Source organism: Pagrus pagrus (assembly GCF_965226575.1).
Source record: "Pagrus pagrus genome assembly, chromosome: 3".
NCBI classification, from domain to species: Eukaryota; Metazoa; Chordata; class Actinopteri; order Spariformes; family Sparidae; genus Pagrus; species Pagrus pagrus.
In genome coordinates, this window is record NC_140187.1 from 3,825,232 (window position 1) to 3,841,180 (window position 15,949).

The 15,949-nt window shown below is 41.2% G+C and overlaps 2 protein-coding genes across 2 annotated transcripts; both read right to left on the minus strand.

Annotated features, from left to right (window-relative positions):
- Positions 1–367: 367 nt before the first annotated feature.
- chmp4ba (charged multivesicular body protein 4Ba) lies at positions 368–11,988 on the minus strand. The gene is made up of 5 exons (XM_084349540.1): positions 11,627–11,988; positions 4,592–4,769; positions 4,300–4,414; positions 3,106–3,232; positions 368–3,011 (listed from the first exon to the last, which is right to left on the minus strand). Exons 1-5 carry the CDS (start codon positions 11,808–11,810, stop codon positions 2,947–2,949), a joined length of 669 nt encoding a protein of 222 aa, XP_084205666.1. The 5' UTR covers positions 11,811–11,988; the 3' UTR covers positions 368–2,946.
- Positions 11,989–12,675: 687 nt separating this feature from the next.
- Positions 12,676–14,850, minus strand: LOC311255239 (ciliary microtubule inner protein 1-like). The gene is made up of 4 exons (XM_084349541.1): positions 14,676–14,850; positions 13,358–13,439; positions 13,147–13,245; positions 12,676–12,939 (listed from the first exon to the last, which is right to left on the minus strand). Exons 1-4 carry the CDS (start codon positions 14,732–14,734, stop codon positions 12,784–12,786), a joined length of 396 nt encoding a protein of 131 aa, XP_084205667.1. The 5' UTR covers positions 14,735–14,850; the 3' UTR covers positions 12,676–12,783.
- Positions 14,851–15,949: the final 1,099 nt, after the last annotated feature.

Below are 15,949 nucleotides of genomic sequence, written 5' to 3' on the forward strand. Positions count from 1 at the left end.
AATCTGTAAAAACAACATTGGATCACAACAGCTCGTTGAGCAGCAGAGCTCAGAGGTCAACAGAACTTGGTTAAGGTTTAATCTCTTCGTTGTGGTTCTCAGTGCAGAAACTTCATGCTGCTAAGTCACATCTACCAAGAGAAATCCCTCTCATAGTTACACTTCACTTGCATATTCTGTTTCTGTGCCTCTAAATCTCATAGTACAGTACTTGAGATGAATACGAGGAGACCGTGAGAAATAACCTGACGCACCAGACGGGTTGGTACACTGGAAAAGCACATCCACTGCTGACTACACAGAACCAAAATCCAAAGGAAAGCATGAAAGAGAAACGTATTTATGAATGAACAGATGGAACAGTGTCAATATTTTTTGCATTGAATCCCAACTTTATTAAGATAAACTGTATACAACCCCAGTCACAGAGCAACATGGCTGCCACATGGAGAATCTCCAAAGTCCAACCTTTTATGTACTGGCTGCAGGCCACACGATGTTTCTGTACAGCCAGACAGAATATGAGTGATATTTTATGTAAACAGGAAAAAAAACAAAACAGAAAAAAAAATAAGAAATACAAACTCTATTGGCATTTGCAAGTTTCTTTTCAATAGCTCGTCTTTAAATATCAGGACTGGGGTCGACCCACTCGCGAATAAAGTGATTTTTAATTACAAAAATTCAGCAAAAGTGTCAAATCTTTATTAAATTTACTCAAGTTGAAGTTAGTCTACGTCATGTGTTCGGTTCTAGATCGACCCCAGTCCGTCCATGCATAAATGTGTCAGCTGATAGAAGGAGGGAAGTGCCGCTGCAGCTGTTTTTACTGTGAAGACCAACATGAAACGTCTCACGTTCGTTTCAACGTTTGAATACATGTTTGCACTACAGGTGAGCCAAGAGCAAATTAAAGTATTCCAGCTCGTCTCAGGTTGACTGAATATTCATGAAGAGGTCACTGTGTCAAAAAGGCTGAAAAAACATCACACACACACACACACACACACACACTCATCACACACATTACCTCTGAATTAAACCGATGTAGGACCGTCTCAGAGTTTATATCACTGTTAAACCACAGACAGACGAGGTGCTGCAGGTGTGCAGCTTTAGATTGAGTAACACCTTCCGAGGTGTTGTAACCTGCCCTCAGACGGCTGTTGGAGTCACACTACTCCTACGATGTATCACAAGTAGCTCGTAACTCCACATATCCATCAAATGTTTGTATTTTTGATAGAAATGAGTCCCTGTGAAAACAGTCTCCAGTGTTTTGTGGACTATCCAGAGCGTTGGAGACGTTGGTAATACAGAACAATTGTTAATGTTGATTTTTGTTTCTTAAATTAAGTTTTTCAACGCAAGTAACACAAATTAAATTTCATTTACCTCCACTGGAGTGTAGGGAGAAATGTTTAAGGCAGATATCTGTGCACCTGGTCAAACTGGATGATTAGATACCACTGGAGGTGAGGAAAGTTGGACCTGAATTTATTAATGGGCCTTCGTACCTGGCGTGAGTCAAGCTCCAAAAAAGTTAACTCTCCGTTATCTCTCTGATGTCATAATGTATTTATCAATTATAACATTGATCGTTGCATTGGTTCCTTGCAGTTTCTTGGTGGTTTCTCAACAGCCTGCACCTTCTCTCCTGTAAACAGTGATCATAACGTCGCTCTGAGGGACGGAGGAGCAGCGCTTCATAACTGAAAACGAGCTGACCAATGGGGGAGCCTTGAAAAGAGCTGCATCGACTTGCTTACTATGAATCAGCCTGCGGCTTTTGCAGGTGTGAGCTTGTTCTTGTAGTTCTGGCTCATCCACTATCCAATGAAGCTGAAACTCCATCCACATATAAACACACAGGTACCTGATTACCCTACTAAATCGAGCAGTGGTTCCTAACTTCCCAACGGGTCCAGAGATATATTTCTGGGGCTAAAGGTGATTTAAAGGGAAAATAAAAGAAGAACCATAAAAAAATTGATTCATTTTTAACCGTTTGTATCTTATTTTTTGCCGTTTTGTGAAGTACTGAATACCGTCACCTAAAAAAACCTTCAAATTCTTTAACGGACCTCTACGCTTGAAGCAGCCATGTCTGCTTGCAGATCTGAGAATGCAAATAAATGAAGCTGCAAAGCCTGTTTGGGCAGCATTAGTGTTATAATTTGAGTCTGAGTGACTAAGTGACCAGCTGATGACAGAGGGATCAGATCCTCCTTACAAGACGTTTCCCCTGCTGTAACATCCCATCGTCTCGTAGTTTGACAGTGATATTTCAGTGAGGCGGTCCTACATGTTCATCGTTTCTTATTTTGCTGCTGTTGAGATTGCGCAGAGACGAGTGCAGACGATGATTTGTCGCCATCGCTGTAGAAGAGCAGAGAGATGACAACGCAGGAAGCAGAAAAATGGCTGAGTCATGTCGTCTTTCCGTTTGTTTTTTTTTGTTTTTTCTCATCCTCACACATTTGTTGATTCTTCACATTCCTCCCAGAAACAAGCCTCGTCCTGTTCCCCCACACACTCTTACCCTAGAAGTATGTACTTGCACGCTCCTGACCAAAGTGCACATTCATGCACTCTTTATCCCCCAGAAGGAGAACTTCCATTTACATAACCGCAGGCTGTTCGGGTATGACATTTGCTCTATGCCCTTTAGAAACAGAGCAGTGCACAGCCGGAGCAAAGAGATTCGTACTGAAACATTCATCAGAAGAGAGAAGCCTGGGGTTATTTCATTTGAAGTGACTATGTGGACAAGTGCATACTTTAAGGTTGGGGGCATGGTTAAGATATTGAGACGTAGGCTTTTATGACGGAGCAGCAAGCCAGCAGCCCAGAGTCCCTGTCTCTCTTCCAGATGTCTGGGGACCAGCCTGGTAGCACAGAGACAGACAGGTGAGGGGCACTGACTAGCTAACAGGGCCAGCTAGCTTAGTTAGCCGCCCAGGCCTCGAGGTCCGCCATGTCGTCTTCGTCTTCTTCCTCCTTCTTCTTGGCTACAGAGGGAACAGAGATAAACGTGAAAGTTAGATGTCTCATTCTGTAGATGTCGGCGATGTGGTCAGAGTGAATCATGTGACGTGTCATTACCTGGTCTCGATGGTAGTGATGTAGATGGTACGCTGGGTAGAGGAACGTCCTCTGCTCCTTCGATTCCCAGAAGATCTTTGTCCAGCTCTTCCTGTTCCAGCTCCTCCAGCTCGGCCATAAGCTCATCCTGACACACACACACACACAAAACACACACATTGGTCATCATGCAATTATTTCAGTTATTATGCGCCACATATCTGGAACAAAGGAACTTGAAGAGTTTAAATAAAGTTTGAATCAAATTTGAATTGAATTTTAAGGCTTTGATCGATATCATGAACCTCACTGTAACTGTTACTGTTACTGTCTCTTTTCTATTGTAGCTTATTTTTCTATATTTAACTTGTTTTACTGTTTTGTTTCTTGTTTAAAATGTGTTTCAATGTAATTTTCTGCCCCTGTAAAAACACTTTGAGCCGCCTCGTGTCGGCAGGTCACAAAGTTTTATTCCTTTTTATAATGGAAGGATCATTTCTCTCATATACATTCAGCATTTCCTACATTTTATTCTGGTTTGTCTCATACTCAGCACTCCTAGTCAGTTCAAGCGCCGCACTGGAGTTTTATTTACATCTTTCACATGCCATTTCATCGTTAACTTCATTTCTGAGAATATTTTAGACGAGAAATCAATTGTGTAGATATCAAATATTGGCAGTTTTACCAAAATAAATGCTCCAACGTGGAAGTACGGAGGAGACGGTGATGTTGTGATTGATTCAGACGTTTTGCTTGATACATCTGCTGGTAATAACATGCTTAAATGTTCATTTAGCAGGCTGTGTGCAGTATGTGGTCGGCAGTATGTTCGTGTGTAAGTCTATGATTTTGAACACAGCCTGACAGTTTGTATTCGGTCATGGAGACATTGCGTGCATCCCTGTTATGTTATAAATCATTCATGACAGTTTGGTGGAGCTCTAAAAGGCACAATATTGCATTTTTCAACATTTACAGGTCACCAGCTCACGTCTCACAGCAGACGAGTCCAAGTAGAGTTGTTCATCCTTATTTTTTTTTACTCAAGTCCAGCTCTCAAAGCTACAGCTCTCGACACATAAATCCTTGCTTGTTTCTGGAGTGAATGAAGCTTGAGCAGCTCTGAGGTTTGTGTCTGACAACGTTTAACACTATACATTCCCCCCTGATCGTTCCACGACCGTCAGGAAGTAACTACTGCAGTGTTCTCACCTCGTCGTAATCCTCTCCAAAACCGACCGGTCTGGAAATGACATCCGAGATTTCTTGAGCCACTTCCTGTTGTTCTGTGATGTCCGCCATCAGATCGTCAACTTTGTCTATGTCCCTGTAAAAACGAGGAGGCCACAGAGAGCGAGAGAGGACGTGAACATGTGTGCAGAAATACAAAACTGTCTCAATATATAAACTAACAATGAACGATGTGCCATTCAGATCCTGTACCCACCCACCCACCAAAGGATGTTAAAAACAGCTAGGACGATAATAAAATACAATCTCTTACATGTTTTCGTGCGCAGCCTTCATTGCCTTTGCAGCGTAGCCCATGTTCTTGAGCACTTCGGTGTTGGTGTTGGCGTTCTCTAGCGCCTCCCTCTGGAACTCGATGGTAGACAACGTCCCGTCGATCTGAGCCAGCTGCTTCTCGTAGCGCTTTTTCCTCTTCAAGGCCTGTAGAGCCGCTGCACGGAAAGAGAAACGGCGAATAAGTTGGTTAGTTATGCAGACAGCTCATATTTAATGAAGTGGCGTTACACTCTCAGTGTTGTTTTAATTTGTGCTGATGGACTGAGACAATGAGACAGACAGTTAATTCTGTAGCACACAGCTGAAGATAAATTCCTTCTGCTTGGAGACACAATGCTTCTGAAACAATTCGAGTGAACATGGGAACTGCGGCAGAGACACAACGAGCTGCAGCACGACCAGAACATCGAGCCACGGTCAGTGGACCTTTGGTATTTTGTGATCACGCCGCAGAAACAGCTCGCTTTGTGCGACTGCAGGAGGGACGGAGGAGGAGCTGTGCTGCTGTGAGATGAGCTGCACTCAGCTGTTTGCCTGCTGAGTTACAGTGTTTGTCCTAATGGAGCAGGACTCTCTTAATCTGATAAAATCCTGTCTGAGCCAAAATCTCTGCCTGCAGACACAATATGCTCAAACTCACAGAGGTCTGGTCTCATCGGAAACAGACGGAATAATAATAATTGGAAAACCTTTGACTGGTTTTGGTTGGGTACTAAAAAGTGACACTTCATTCGCAGTCCTGCTGAAACAATTAGTTGAATCATCAGAAAATGTCTCATTCCCAGGTCGTCAAATTTGAAATGACAGTTCGGGTCCAACACTGCCCCAAAGCATCAGTACTTCACAACCTTGGATCAGACCCAACAATCAACCATCTTTCTCCAGAGGGTCACATTGTGTCGCTTTAATCGACAACTGTTTTGATAACGGCTTCATCGCTGAAGCGGTACATGAAGCAAAAATCCAATTCTCACACGAGAGGCTTTTGGATCTGATGGCTGTTAACTGAATATCTTTTGATTTCAGACCGTTGTTCAGACAAAACCAGCTATTGAAGTCATCAACTTGGTCCTTTTCATAATATCCTGATATAACAACAGGCATGTTACTCATTTTTTCTTGGGCAAGTCAAGTCACGTCCTAAGTTAAGTCCCTTTCCCTCCCAAAGATTCAACAGTCTTTCCTGCAGTTTTGACCTTTATAATGAAAAAGGACACGGTATCAGAACCTGTCTAATAATGATATTATTGGTCCATTTATGCAACCAGTTCAGAAAGTATGAGAATGAATTGTATTTGTATTATAACCAGTGAAATAAGTGCAATCAAACAAAAAACTAATAATTTTTATTAAAGCTTATTTATTAAAAAAAAAAAAAAAAATCCATCCCTATTACTTCTTAAACGGTGAAATACTGACAGCCAGACTGAAATATTTTTTTTTAAACTAAAAATAAAATAGACGAGTCAACAGTTCAGGGATTGATCAAGAAAATAACTGACAGATTAACCGACGATGGAAAACCTTGTATATCAGTTGCAGCCTTGTGTAGCATAATTTTAGCATTTTAGCATATTAGAGATTCAACAAACACTTTTTTCATTATTGATTAATCTGCATTTTGTTCAGTCAATTAAATGATCGTTCATTTCATAAAATACCAACAATAAAAAGGCCATTACAACTTGTAAGAGCCTGAGGAGATGTGTTTACATGTTGTCCGACCGACTGTCTAAAATCCAAAGATATTCAATAAACATTAATATAAAATGTAAAAAAGCCACAAATCCTCAAATTTTAAGATGGAACAAGCTGATTCAACTCAACATTGTTGCCAGCTAAAGAAACAATTAGTGAATTAACCGATTATTTAATTGACAGAATTAAATGATCTGTTAATTCACTAACTGTTTCTTTTTTTACTGTATGTTCTGTATGCAGCACTTCAGTATCTGTCTGTGATCTGTGCCAAGTTTTGACATTCGTCTTCAGTAATCTCAATCAGAAGACGAGGAATTCCCCCTTTAGTGCTGAAATGGGAAAAACCACCTCATGATGACTCAAAGCTGCTGAGTCACTCGCATGTGACGAGGGAGCGCAGTGATGAAGTCATCAGAGATAAGTGTGTGAGCTGGTGTGTTTCTGGATCACAGCTTCATTTCAGAAACAGGATTAGAAGATGAGGTAGAAGTTATATTAGGTTTAGCTTTTAAAAAGATCAAAGTTAATGGTGGTTAAGATGAGGATTTGGGTTTAGCTGGGAAATACTTCCTGCATGCTGACGCCCTCTTTCAGCAGCAACAGGTAACTGCATCACCTGACAGCTACAATAAAGATGACGTATGTCAGTGGAAAGTTCGTTGGAAGTCAGTCTGCTGTTCACTGACACGTTGAAACAGTTAGTGATTCATGTTTTATGTTTTCAAATGGGTCTTTTAATAAAATGATCAAAAAATCCACAGCTAGAAGAAATAATCTTTGCTTTCATCCTGTCCAAGATCTGTCACACAGATATACACTTAATTAAAACACATTTTAGAAAGTTATTTTAAATTCCTTGAACTGAAAAACACAACCAAGTATCCTGTTAACAGGGATGTCATGAAATAATGTCTCTGCATATAAACTCAGGCCTCAAATATTGATTCACGTTATGATAAATGTTAAATGGATTGTAATTATATAACGCTTTTATCGTCTCATCGACCCTCAAAGTGCTTCACAACACGTCAGGATTCACCCGTTCACACACACATTCACACGCTGGTGGCAGAGGCCACAATGCAAGATGCCACCTGCTCATCCGGAGCAATAATCATATGATTTAATTGTGGATTTGGGAAAAAAAGACACTCACAATAAGCTGATCGTGGGGAATTTCATTACAGGATGGCAGTGAATGCCACATGAATGATTAAAAGCTGTCTAGCTCGCTGACGTACAGTCCTATAATGGTTTCCTGGTTGGTTTTTAATTTGTCTGGGATTGTTACCACGGCTGAAGACACTGATTGCACATTGTATCCCGAAGACAAACAAATACTATGGATTCAAAACTAGAGGACAAAGGAGAGGAGGACATCACAAGTTATTTATTTTAAGGGGAAACCTCAGGACTTTGAGAATCTCCTGCCACGTTTGTGACGACCAAAACAAGTGTTTTAATCCAAAATATGATCTTTTCCAAACTCTGAGTGTTTTCTGTGCCTAAACCAAAGCAGAGCATGAGCAGACTGTTGTCACAAGATAAATCTGAAAAAAGAAATGTAAAGTTGCAGAATAAAGAAAAGTTTCAACAGGGTTGAGTTGTTGATGCTTTTAAAACATTACTGGGTTGATTTCCCTCTCTCTGTCACACACACACCCTTTATCAGTCCACTGTATGTGGTTGGTCGGGTCCACCAGGAGCCAGACGGCAGCTGACAGTTCCAGTCTCATCTGATTATATCAGCGCCCGGCCCTATTCCTGGACTGATAACATCGTTACCCAACATCACACAAATCATGATGAGATTATCTGAGCTGCCCAGCTGCATTCAGACCTCCGCCTCTGATTTCACAGAGCACTAATGTGACCGTTTGTTTTTCCTGTTGTCCTGCTCTCTCCTCCTGAATACTTCACAGCCTCAGTGGTGTTTTACAGTACTGACTGACAAACAGTCTCTTCTGTCATGAAATGTGTATATTAATGAGCCATTCTGGTCTCATTTTAACAAGAAAAAGTGGCTTTTTTACGATGGACTGCCTGTAAAACATTTAGGAAGACGCTGCTGATGTCAGGGCTGAAACTAGCCATTATTATATCTGCCGAGGAGGTGATGTTTTCACCCGTGTTGTCAGCAGGATTACACAAAAACTGCAGAACAGATTTCCACAAAACTTGTAAGGAGGGTGCATCTCAGCCCAGAACAGACTTCATTAAGTTTTTGTGTGGATCCAGATAAAGGGATGGATCCAGGAACTTTTTAACATTATGAGATAGAAACGTCTTTAGACATTTTCATCAGTTCTTTGCATGGATCTTGATGAAAGAAATCAGTCGTGTTATAGGTGGCTCTATAAGTGAGTACAAAAGGGAACTGTTGGGCCTTGGTGGAGGTATGCACTCTTATCAATATGCAGGGTATTTTCACTATTATTCGATTGTTTCTTTTAGTCTATAAAACATAAAGAAAAAATGTGAGAATTACTAATCACATATCCCAGAACCCGAGGTGACGTCTCCACGTTGCTTCTTTCCTTCCAACAAACAGTTCAAAACCCAAAGACCTCACATTTAAGAAGCTGGACCCAGCAAATCTTTTACATTTTTGCTTGTAAATTTTCATAATATTTGACTAACGGAAGAGCTGACATACTGCATGAGTTGCTGTTACATAGGCATTTTCTTTCCGTGATGTCATTCTTCATTTCTTTCCTCATTGCTTTGACGATCTACAGCTTGGGGGACAAACCCAAGTGGAAAATGCTCAACGATGCCAAAGGGCCTTATTAAAAATACCTGACAGCAAAACAGCAAGAAGGAGGTGAAGAATGGTAGTAAAAAGTGGAAACACCAACCAAGAGCATTCATGCAGATGATGTTATCATGGTAGGTTTGTTAAGAGGAATTTATGGATTGTGTTTATCGTTATTCATCCCCCAGCCGGCCAGTGTGAGGTCGGTAACTATGTTGAAAATCAGGTTTCAGGGTTGGAAGCTTGTGTACCGTGTAATGCCAGGAAGGGCCTTTTAAAACCAGTTTCAAAGGAGCTGACGGTGCTCGTGGTCTGAGTGTTAGTGTTGTGCCTTTTTCCTCAAGAGGATTTGTGGTTGCATCCCAGATCTCTCAGCAACCACAGCTGGCACTTGGGCTCTATGTAATTAGGGATGCGCTATCTCATAGCTCCTAGCCTCAACTATTGTGACAAAAATATCACGGTAATCGGTAAAGTCACAATATGTTTATAACGCTCCTGAAACACTACAATTAGAGCTGGGTGGTAGTAAAATTACACCATGTTTGTCCTGGAGTTCATCCAAACAGACAAACAGGGAACTGCACAAAGACTTTGTTGTAAAGTGTAGAAGCATAAACTTAAAATATACAACACCGTAAACGTTTGATATTAAAGGTCTTGACTTGTGTAAATGTACAAACTTTAATATTTTACAAGCATTTGGCCGGTGGCCGGTGCTAAGAGCAGTCTGTGGCAAAGTTACTGTATCCTGTGCTCTCTCAAGCCACTAACACTGCCAGCACTAAGCAAATCCAACAAACCACCACACCTCCACCACAGTCAAAGCAGAAACAAAGAACATAATGTGCGTGTAGTCTTTTGTAAGCGAGTTTCCACTTTGTACGTCACGTAAAATACCTGCTGGTTGTTATTCAGGAGGTTAAAATCTAACGTTGGCATAGCAAAAGCCATGTCCACGGTGGCTAAAGCGTCGACACACAGTAAACAGATCCTCCCGTTGTTGCTCTGCCTCTGTTTGACCAGTAAAACGGCACTCCCATGACACAAATCAAAATGAAACTGCTGAGGAACACAGGAGCGCTGTGCTGTGTTCACAGGCCTCCAGAAACCTGGATTTATTACACTGGCACACCTCAATGTGTAATTCACTAATAATCTCTAACAACCAGTAAAGTAACTGAGAGGTAAATACACAAAATGTACTGAGTAACATTTTCAATCAGTGTAAACCCTTTCTGACTAAAGGTTATCAGGACAGTCAGCCGTCTTGAGCTTTCGCCTCTTCTCCAAAAACACTCTGAAGTGAAACAGGAGAAGCGTCACCTCAGTTAAACCGAACAAACTGTTAGCAAACGAACTAAGAAGCAGTTGTAGCCCCGTTGACAACATACAGAGTCGTACAGGGCGACAAGTATTTACTCTAGCCCTTAATCCAGGATCAAGGATAATTTCATCTGCCGCGTAATAAAAAAAACATCTTTATCGTATTCTTTAAAAGTGACGTCCCAGTAACAGTAGTCACAAATGTCACTTTGCACTTTTTGGACCATAAAAAGCATAATTATGTAATTGTGTATGAAATTATATAATAAAGTATATTTCTTATTGACAAATTATAAAACTTGGATTGACTTTATGACCAATTTTCTCGTTTGTTTTATCTCAAGCTAACGTTTGCACATGTGCTCTTATTTATGTTTATTTTTATTGTGATGTCTGGCCTGATGCAAGACAAATGCGTCGGACAGGAGGCCGTATAAAGTAACTAAACCTTAAAACAAGGAAGGAAATAACAAGGAAATGTCTCTGTGTCAGCTTCCTTGTTTGGATTGAAGTCGCCATGAAAAACTGTTGTATGAATCACACAGCAGACTAAATATGTTTATCCAAATGTTCAGAAGAGCTTTTGAGGACTCTTGAAATACTTTCGACACAGCTGTATGTGTTGTTTATCTAGTCTCTAGGTTGTAAAAGTTCAAGAGGGATTTATCTTGAAACAGAAACTGATGTTTAACTCTGTTAATTTAATATAATTGTAAGATAATCTGAGACTAGCGTCAAACATCTGGAGTAAACAGGAGCAGCTGTGGTGTTTACAATTACATAATCAAGTATAAAATCTATAAAAACAGCAAAAATCAAGTTTATTAGTGTGATATTCTTACTTAAAACGTTGGTTATTTTAATTATGTTTAAGTGTAAATGTTTAATTTTGGCTGATTTTGTCAGTAAGTCAGTGAACATGCCACATTTTGTAGTTCGCAGATTTATTACGGGTTAAGTGTTAAGTGTAGCTCAAACTTTAGTTTACCGACTGGTAGTTTTATAACTTTTCAGTCTGGTAGTTTTGTCACAAACACGGTGGCTGCTGGTAAAACAGACATTTAAAAATGGAGACCTGTGCTCAGGTGAGGTGAGGTGGAGGCTGTCAACTGCTCAACTTTCCTGTTCCTCCTCCTCTGTAGTTAGCCTGCGGGCTAACTAACTTACTAACTAACTAGCGGTGTGACCAAAACACGTCAAAATCAAGAAGTTCAGCAGCTTTTTTCTCACCTCGTTTGTTTTTCGTGCCGTTCTTCTTCGCCGTCGTGAGCTCCTGGTCGATCTTCTTCTCTAAAAAGTCCTGTTTTTTGGCCAACATCTCCTCGGTTTCTCTGAGTTTCTGGATAGCCTCCTGGGGTGTCGGCCCCTTCCCACCCTTACCCCCGCCGCCGAACAACTTACCAAATATCGACATGTTTGTTATTAAATGCCAACACGTACGACTGTTTGGACCGTACAGAACCCGCCCGGCACTTTGCGAGACCGAACAAGTGCTCGTTAAATCGCTCCGCCGTCCTTCTCGTCAACTAATCGTCGCCGAGCCGGAAGGTTTCTGCTGCTGCTGCTGTTGTTGTTGTTTCTCTTCTTCCGCCTTTTCGCCACACAGGCCTCGTGATGTCATTACGTCAGCGCAGTAACGTGAGTCATGCGTGAGACGTTCAGGGGAAATTTCCCCCAAAAAAGAAGAAGTGTGTCAAAGGTGTTCAGACATCTGCTCTTCAATTATGGTTATTATTAGCTATTATTCACATTCATGACCAATTAATATTTATAAATATCGATTTATATTTTTACACAATCAAACTAATGACATTTGTTACTATTAATACCATATGTAGGCCAAAAAAAAAAATATTATCCTAAATCTATTATTATTATTATTATTATTATTAGTAGTAGTAGTAGTAGTAGAAGTACAGTGTACCTGTGTGTAACAGTACCTGTTATATCAGGTAGATTCATGAGTGATTGGACCCTACACTCGTCCTTAAGTGGGTCAAAATGACCCGTATTAGAATCAATGTGTTTGTATGCCATTTTGATCAGTTATGTTGAGAATAATCATTTATATCGTATATTGTTTTGTATTTTGGGCCACACAGGAATAATTTTCATTTTTGAGTTATTTTTATTTTTCACTTTTGAACATTTTGATGATTGAAAATGAAGAAAATTAATTGATTATGGACTTCCACTTATGGAAGCTTGGGTCAGTAATACAAAAACTAAACTTTCTGAGACACACAGACGAATGTTTTAAGATATATATAATCTCGAGGTTGATTTCATTTGTCTTTATTTAACGCCACATCCTCGTAGCTCCCTCTGTTTTTCCCCCACATTCAGTACTGAGTCAATGATGAGCCGAGAGACAACTTGGAGTGGCTTCAGCTGCAAGCGTCCAGAGGCCAGCCCAGCTCCTTGAGAAAACTACGCCTCCCATGATGCACCGTGCCGTACTTCTCCAGCTGAAGATGTGAGTGAGCTGAACGCCAACCGATGAAGGCCTGGGTCGTCTGGGGAACCGAAGGAGAGGGGCTGACCTGGAGGAGAGACACATCAACAGAGTGAAGGAAGGAGGACAGATAGATAGATAGATAGATAGATAGATAGACAGACAGACAGACAGACAGACAGACAGACAGATAGATAGATAGATAGATAGATAGACAGACAGACAGACAGACAGACAGACAGACAGATAGATAGATAGATAGATAGATAGATAGATAGATAGATAGATATCATACGTGGATGTTTTTTTCTGGAGGGGTCGGAGGTCGTGCATCCAGGTGATGGGGAAGCTTCATTCTTGCCTCCTCCTTCAGCTTCAAACTCTCCCTCTCGTACTGAAATATAACACAACATGTGTGTGCTTGTGTGGACGAGGACAATTTCTTAGTTGTCAAGTGTCTCAGTGTCTTCTAAAGCGTGTGTTTGTGTTTGTGTTTGCATACATACCTCCTTGTAGGTCTCGGTCAGGAAGCCCCACTTGTTGGGCCAGACTTTAGCCAAATCCTTCTCTACTTTTACATGTGCTTTCCTACACACACACACACACACACAGACACACACACAGACACACACACACATATGTGACATCATCATCTGGCTCCAAACAAACAGCTAAAAACCTAAAAAGAAATAATCATATATTTCATTTGTTCCATGTTACAGAAAGATACTTTACATAATATAAAAGCAAACAAAACACATGAAGCTTCATGTAATCTGATATACTGCCTCCAGTGATGTCACTCGCTGAGTTGTGTGGCTGAGTTGCATTGTGGGTAATGTAGGCGACAGGTTTTGAAAAGGAAGATGAGTCCAACAGTGTCAGGAGTTTGGAGAGCATTGCTTAACCAGCGGACCGCTTTTCAAAACCTGGCGCCTACATTACCCACAATGCAACGTAGCCACTGAGTGACATCACTGCAGCTTCCTCTGGAGCCACAAAAACTTCATGCCATCTTTTCAGATATGCAGCAGTTCTCCCCAAGATCCTGTAAACACACTTTAATGTTTAAAATTGGTGGAGTTATCCTTTAAATCCATAGAAAAGCTGGAGTCTAACGGCAGCAGGACTCGTGGGAGTTAAAGTTGTTCAACACTAACAAAATAATAAATAACTTATCTTTGCTAAAACAAAATGAAGAAGGATAAGCAGCTCCAGCTGTATATTGCCCCAACTATGACAAAATAAAAAGTATCTGCAGTTTCTCGCTATAATGAGGATATTCTACTAAATTCAAAAAATTAACAACAAATCTTTCTCCCATTAGTACGACACACCTAATAATTTAATTTTACAACAAACTTTTCTTATTGTAGGACATATTTACTCTCTAAACTGTCCAGTTACTCCACAAAAATCAACTTATCTCATTAAAACAGGGAACTTTTCTCACTTGATTTGTCATGTAGCACATTTCATCATCAGGGAAAACACAATGTGCTTCACATGGAGAATAAGAAGACAAGGAAAGGCACATATAGAACGAGGATGGAGGAGAGAGTGTAACAAATAATAATAATACTAATAATGATAATAGCCTTCAAAACAATCAGACGGGAAGACGTGCACATCTTGTATGTTTTAAAACAAGAAAAACATCAGAAAGTATCTAGAAGTCATTTTAAACATCCAGTCGACATGATAAACTCCCACCTAAACTACATATTTAAATAACTTCTCTGTATGTTTTAGCCTCTTTCAGACACAGTGACTGAAATAAAACACAAATCCAACACAACACTGAATACAAAGGAGCAGATTTACCAGATTTCATCTTGATGCACAAAGTTTGTGGGTTCAGATGTTCGCTGCGAATCCGCCATCTGTCCCGACCAGTGTGTGTGTGTGTGTGTGTGTGTGTGTGTGTGTCAGTGTGTGTGGTTTCTTTCTCTGAGCCTGGCTAATGTTTCACCTGTGTGTAAGTCACACTGACAGACCTGTTTACCGTCGTCAAGGAGACGGCGTTCCCCGACACCTTCTCTCTGCCCTTGTGTGTGTAACCGTGGCGACGGGGGGATGGAGGCACTGGAGGGTCACGAGCAGCTCGGGCACGTCGGGGGTTTTCAGTTCAGACTTTAACATCTCGACAGTTATTGGATGATTGGCCGTGAAATCTGGTACGTTAATCCCAGAGGATGAACCCCACTGACCTTTGACTCCCACCTGACTCTTCATGTAGCGCCACCAGCAGGTCAAAGTCTTCACTTATTCAGAACATTTTCTCCACTCTCTCTTCATGGGTGAGGGCAACTTTTCCACCTGAAACATGCTGCGTAAAAGCGGCTAATGTGTGAACCCAGGACATCAGATGGCAGAGTCGTCTTATAACGAGTTCACACTCTCTGATTTTAGCCCCGACATCAACAGTATTTGGAGATCGCTGACAAATGCACCAGATCAGGGGCACATATGACACAGACATCCAACTTTCTGAGTGTCCTCAGGCCATCAGGGTTAATGCTGCACCAAAATCAAGTCAGTCTCTGCCAGGCTAGCTCAGTCAGTAGAGCATAACTCTCCTAATCTCAGGGGTTGTGGGTTCAAGTCCCATGTTGGGTTGTAAATGTTTAACATGGATGCTGAGAGGAAGTGGGGCAGTGATTCTGCCTGCGGTGTGTCCTTGCTCCTCTGACACAGCTTCACCTTCCTTTGACCCTGATGAAGCCTACAAGCTGAAACGCGTTAGTCGAACAATAAAGTTGTTAGCTACAAGTTAGCATGCTAACCAACTAGCCCCTGGCCCAAAGCTAAAAGATTAAAATGTCCACCCCCCTGGTCCCAAGCTCCCAGTCAGAACCGCTGGCTGCGCAGCTGACTGAGCTAACTAGCTAATGACAGCTACAGTCAGCAGCAGTTTGTGGTTACTCTAGTGATCTGCTGCCACCGATTTCTTTTAAATATGAATTTGACAGGTGGCAAATTCTTACATATCACACCTTTAACTGAAACCTAGCTCTCAGTTATCAGGATGACCGAGTCGTCTAAGGCGTCAGACTCAAGGCTGGACTCCTTCCTGAGCAAGTCAGGTTTTGCCTGCA

What these genes read in the sequence shown, in the direction of transcription:
- chmp4ba (XM_084349540.1), bottom strand. Translation starts at nt 11,810, where the DNA reads ATGTCGATATTTGGTAAGTTGTTCGGCGGCGGGGGTAAGGGTGGGAAG. An exon ending in AAGGCTGCGCACGAAAACAT is followed by an intron (nt 4,415 to 4,591) that starts GTAAGAGATTGT and finishes TCGTTTTTACAG; the next exon opens with GGACATAGACAAAGTTGACG. An exon ending in TTGGAGAGGATTACGACGAG is followed by an intron (nt 3,233 to 4,299) that starts GTGAGAACACTG and finishes TGTGTGTGTCAG; the next exon opens with GATGAGCTTATGGCCGAGCT.
- LOC311255239 (XM_084349541.1), bottom strand. Translation starts at nt 14,734, where the DNA reads ATGGCGGATTCGCAGCGAACATCTGAACCCACAAACTTTGTGCATCAA. An exon ending in TGACCGAGACCTACAAGGAG is followed by an intron (nt 13,246 to 13,357) that starts GTATGTATGCAA and finishes GTTATATTTCAG; the next exon opens with TACGAGAGGGAGAGTTTGAA. An exon ending in CTCCAGAAAAAAACATCCAC is followed by an intron (nt 12,940 to 13,146) that starts GTATGATATCTA and finishes TCTCTCCTCCAG; the next exon opens with GTCAGCCCCTCTCCTTCGGT.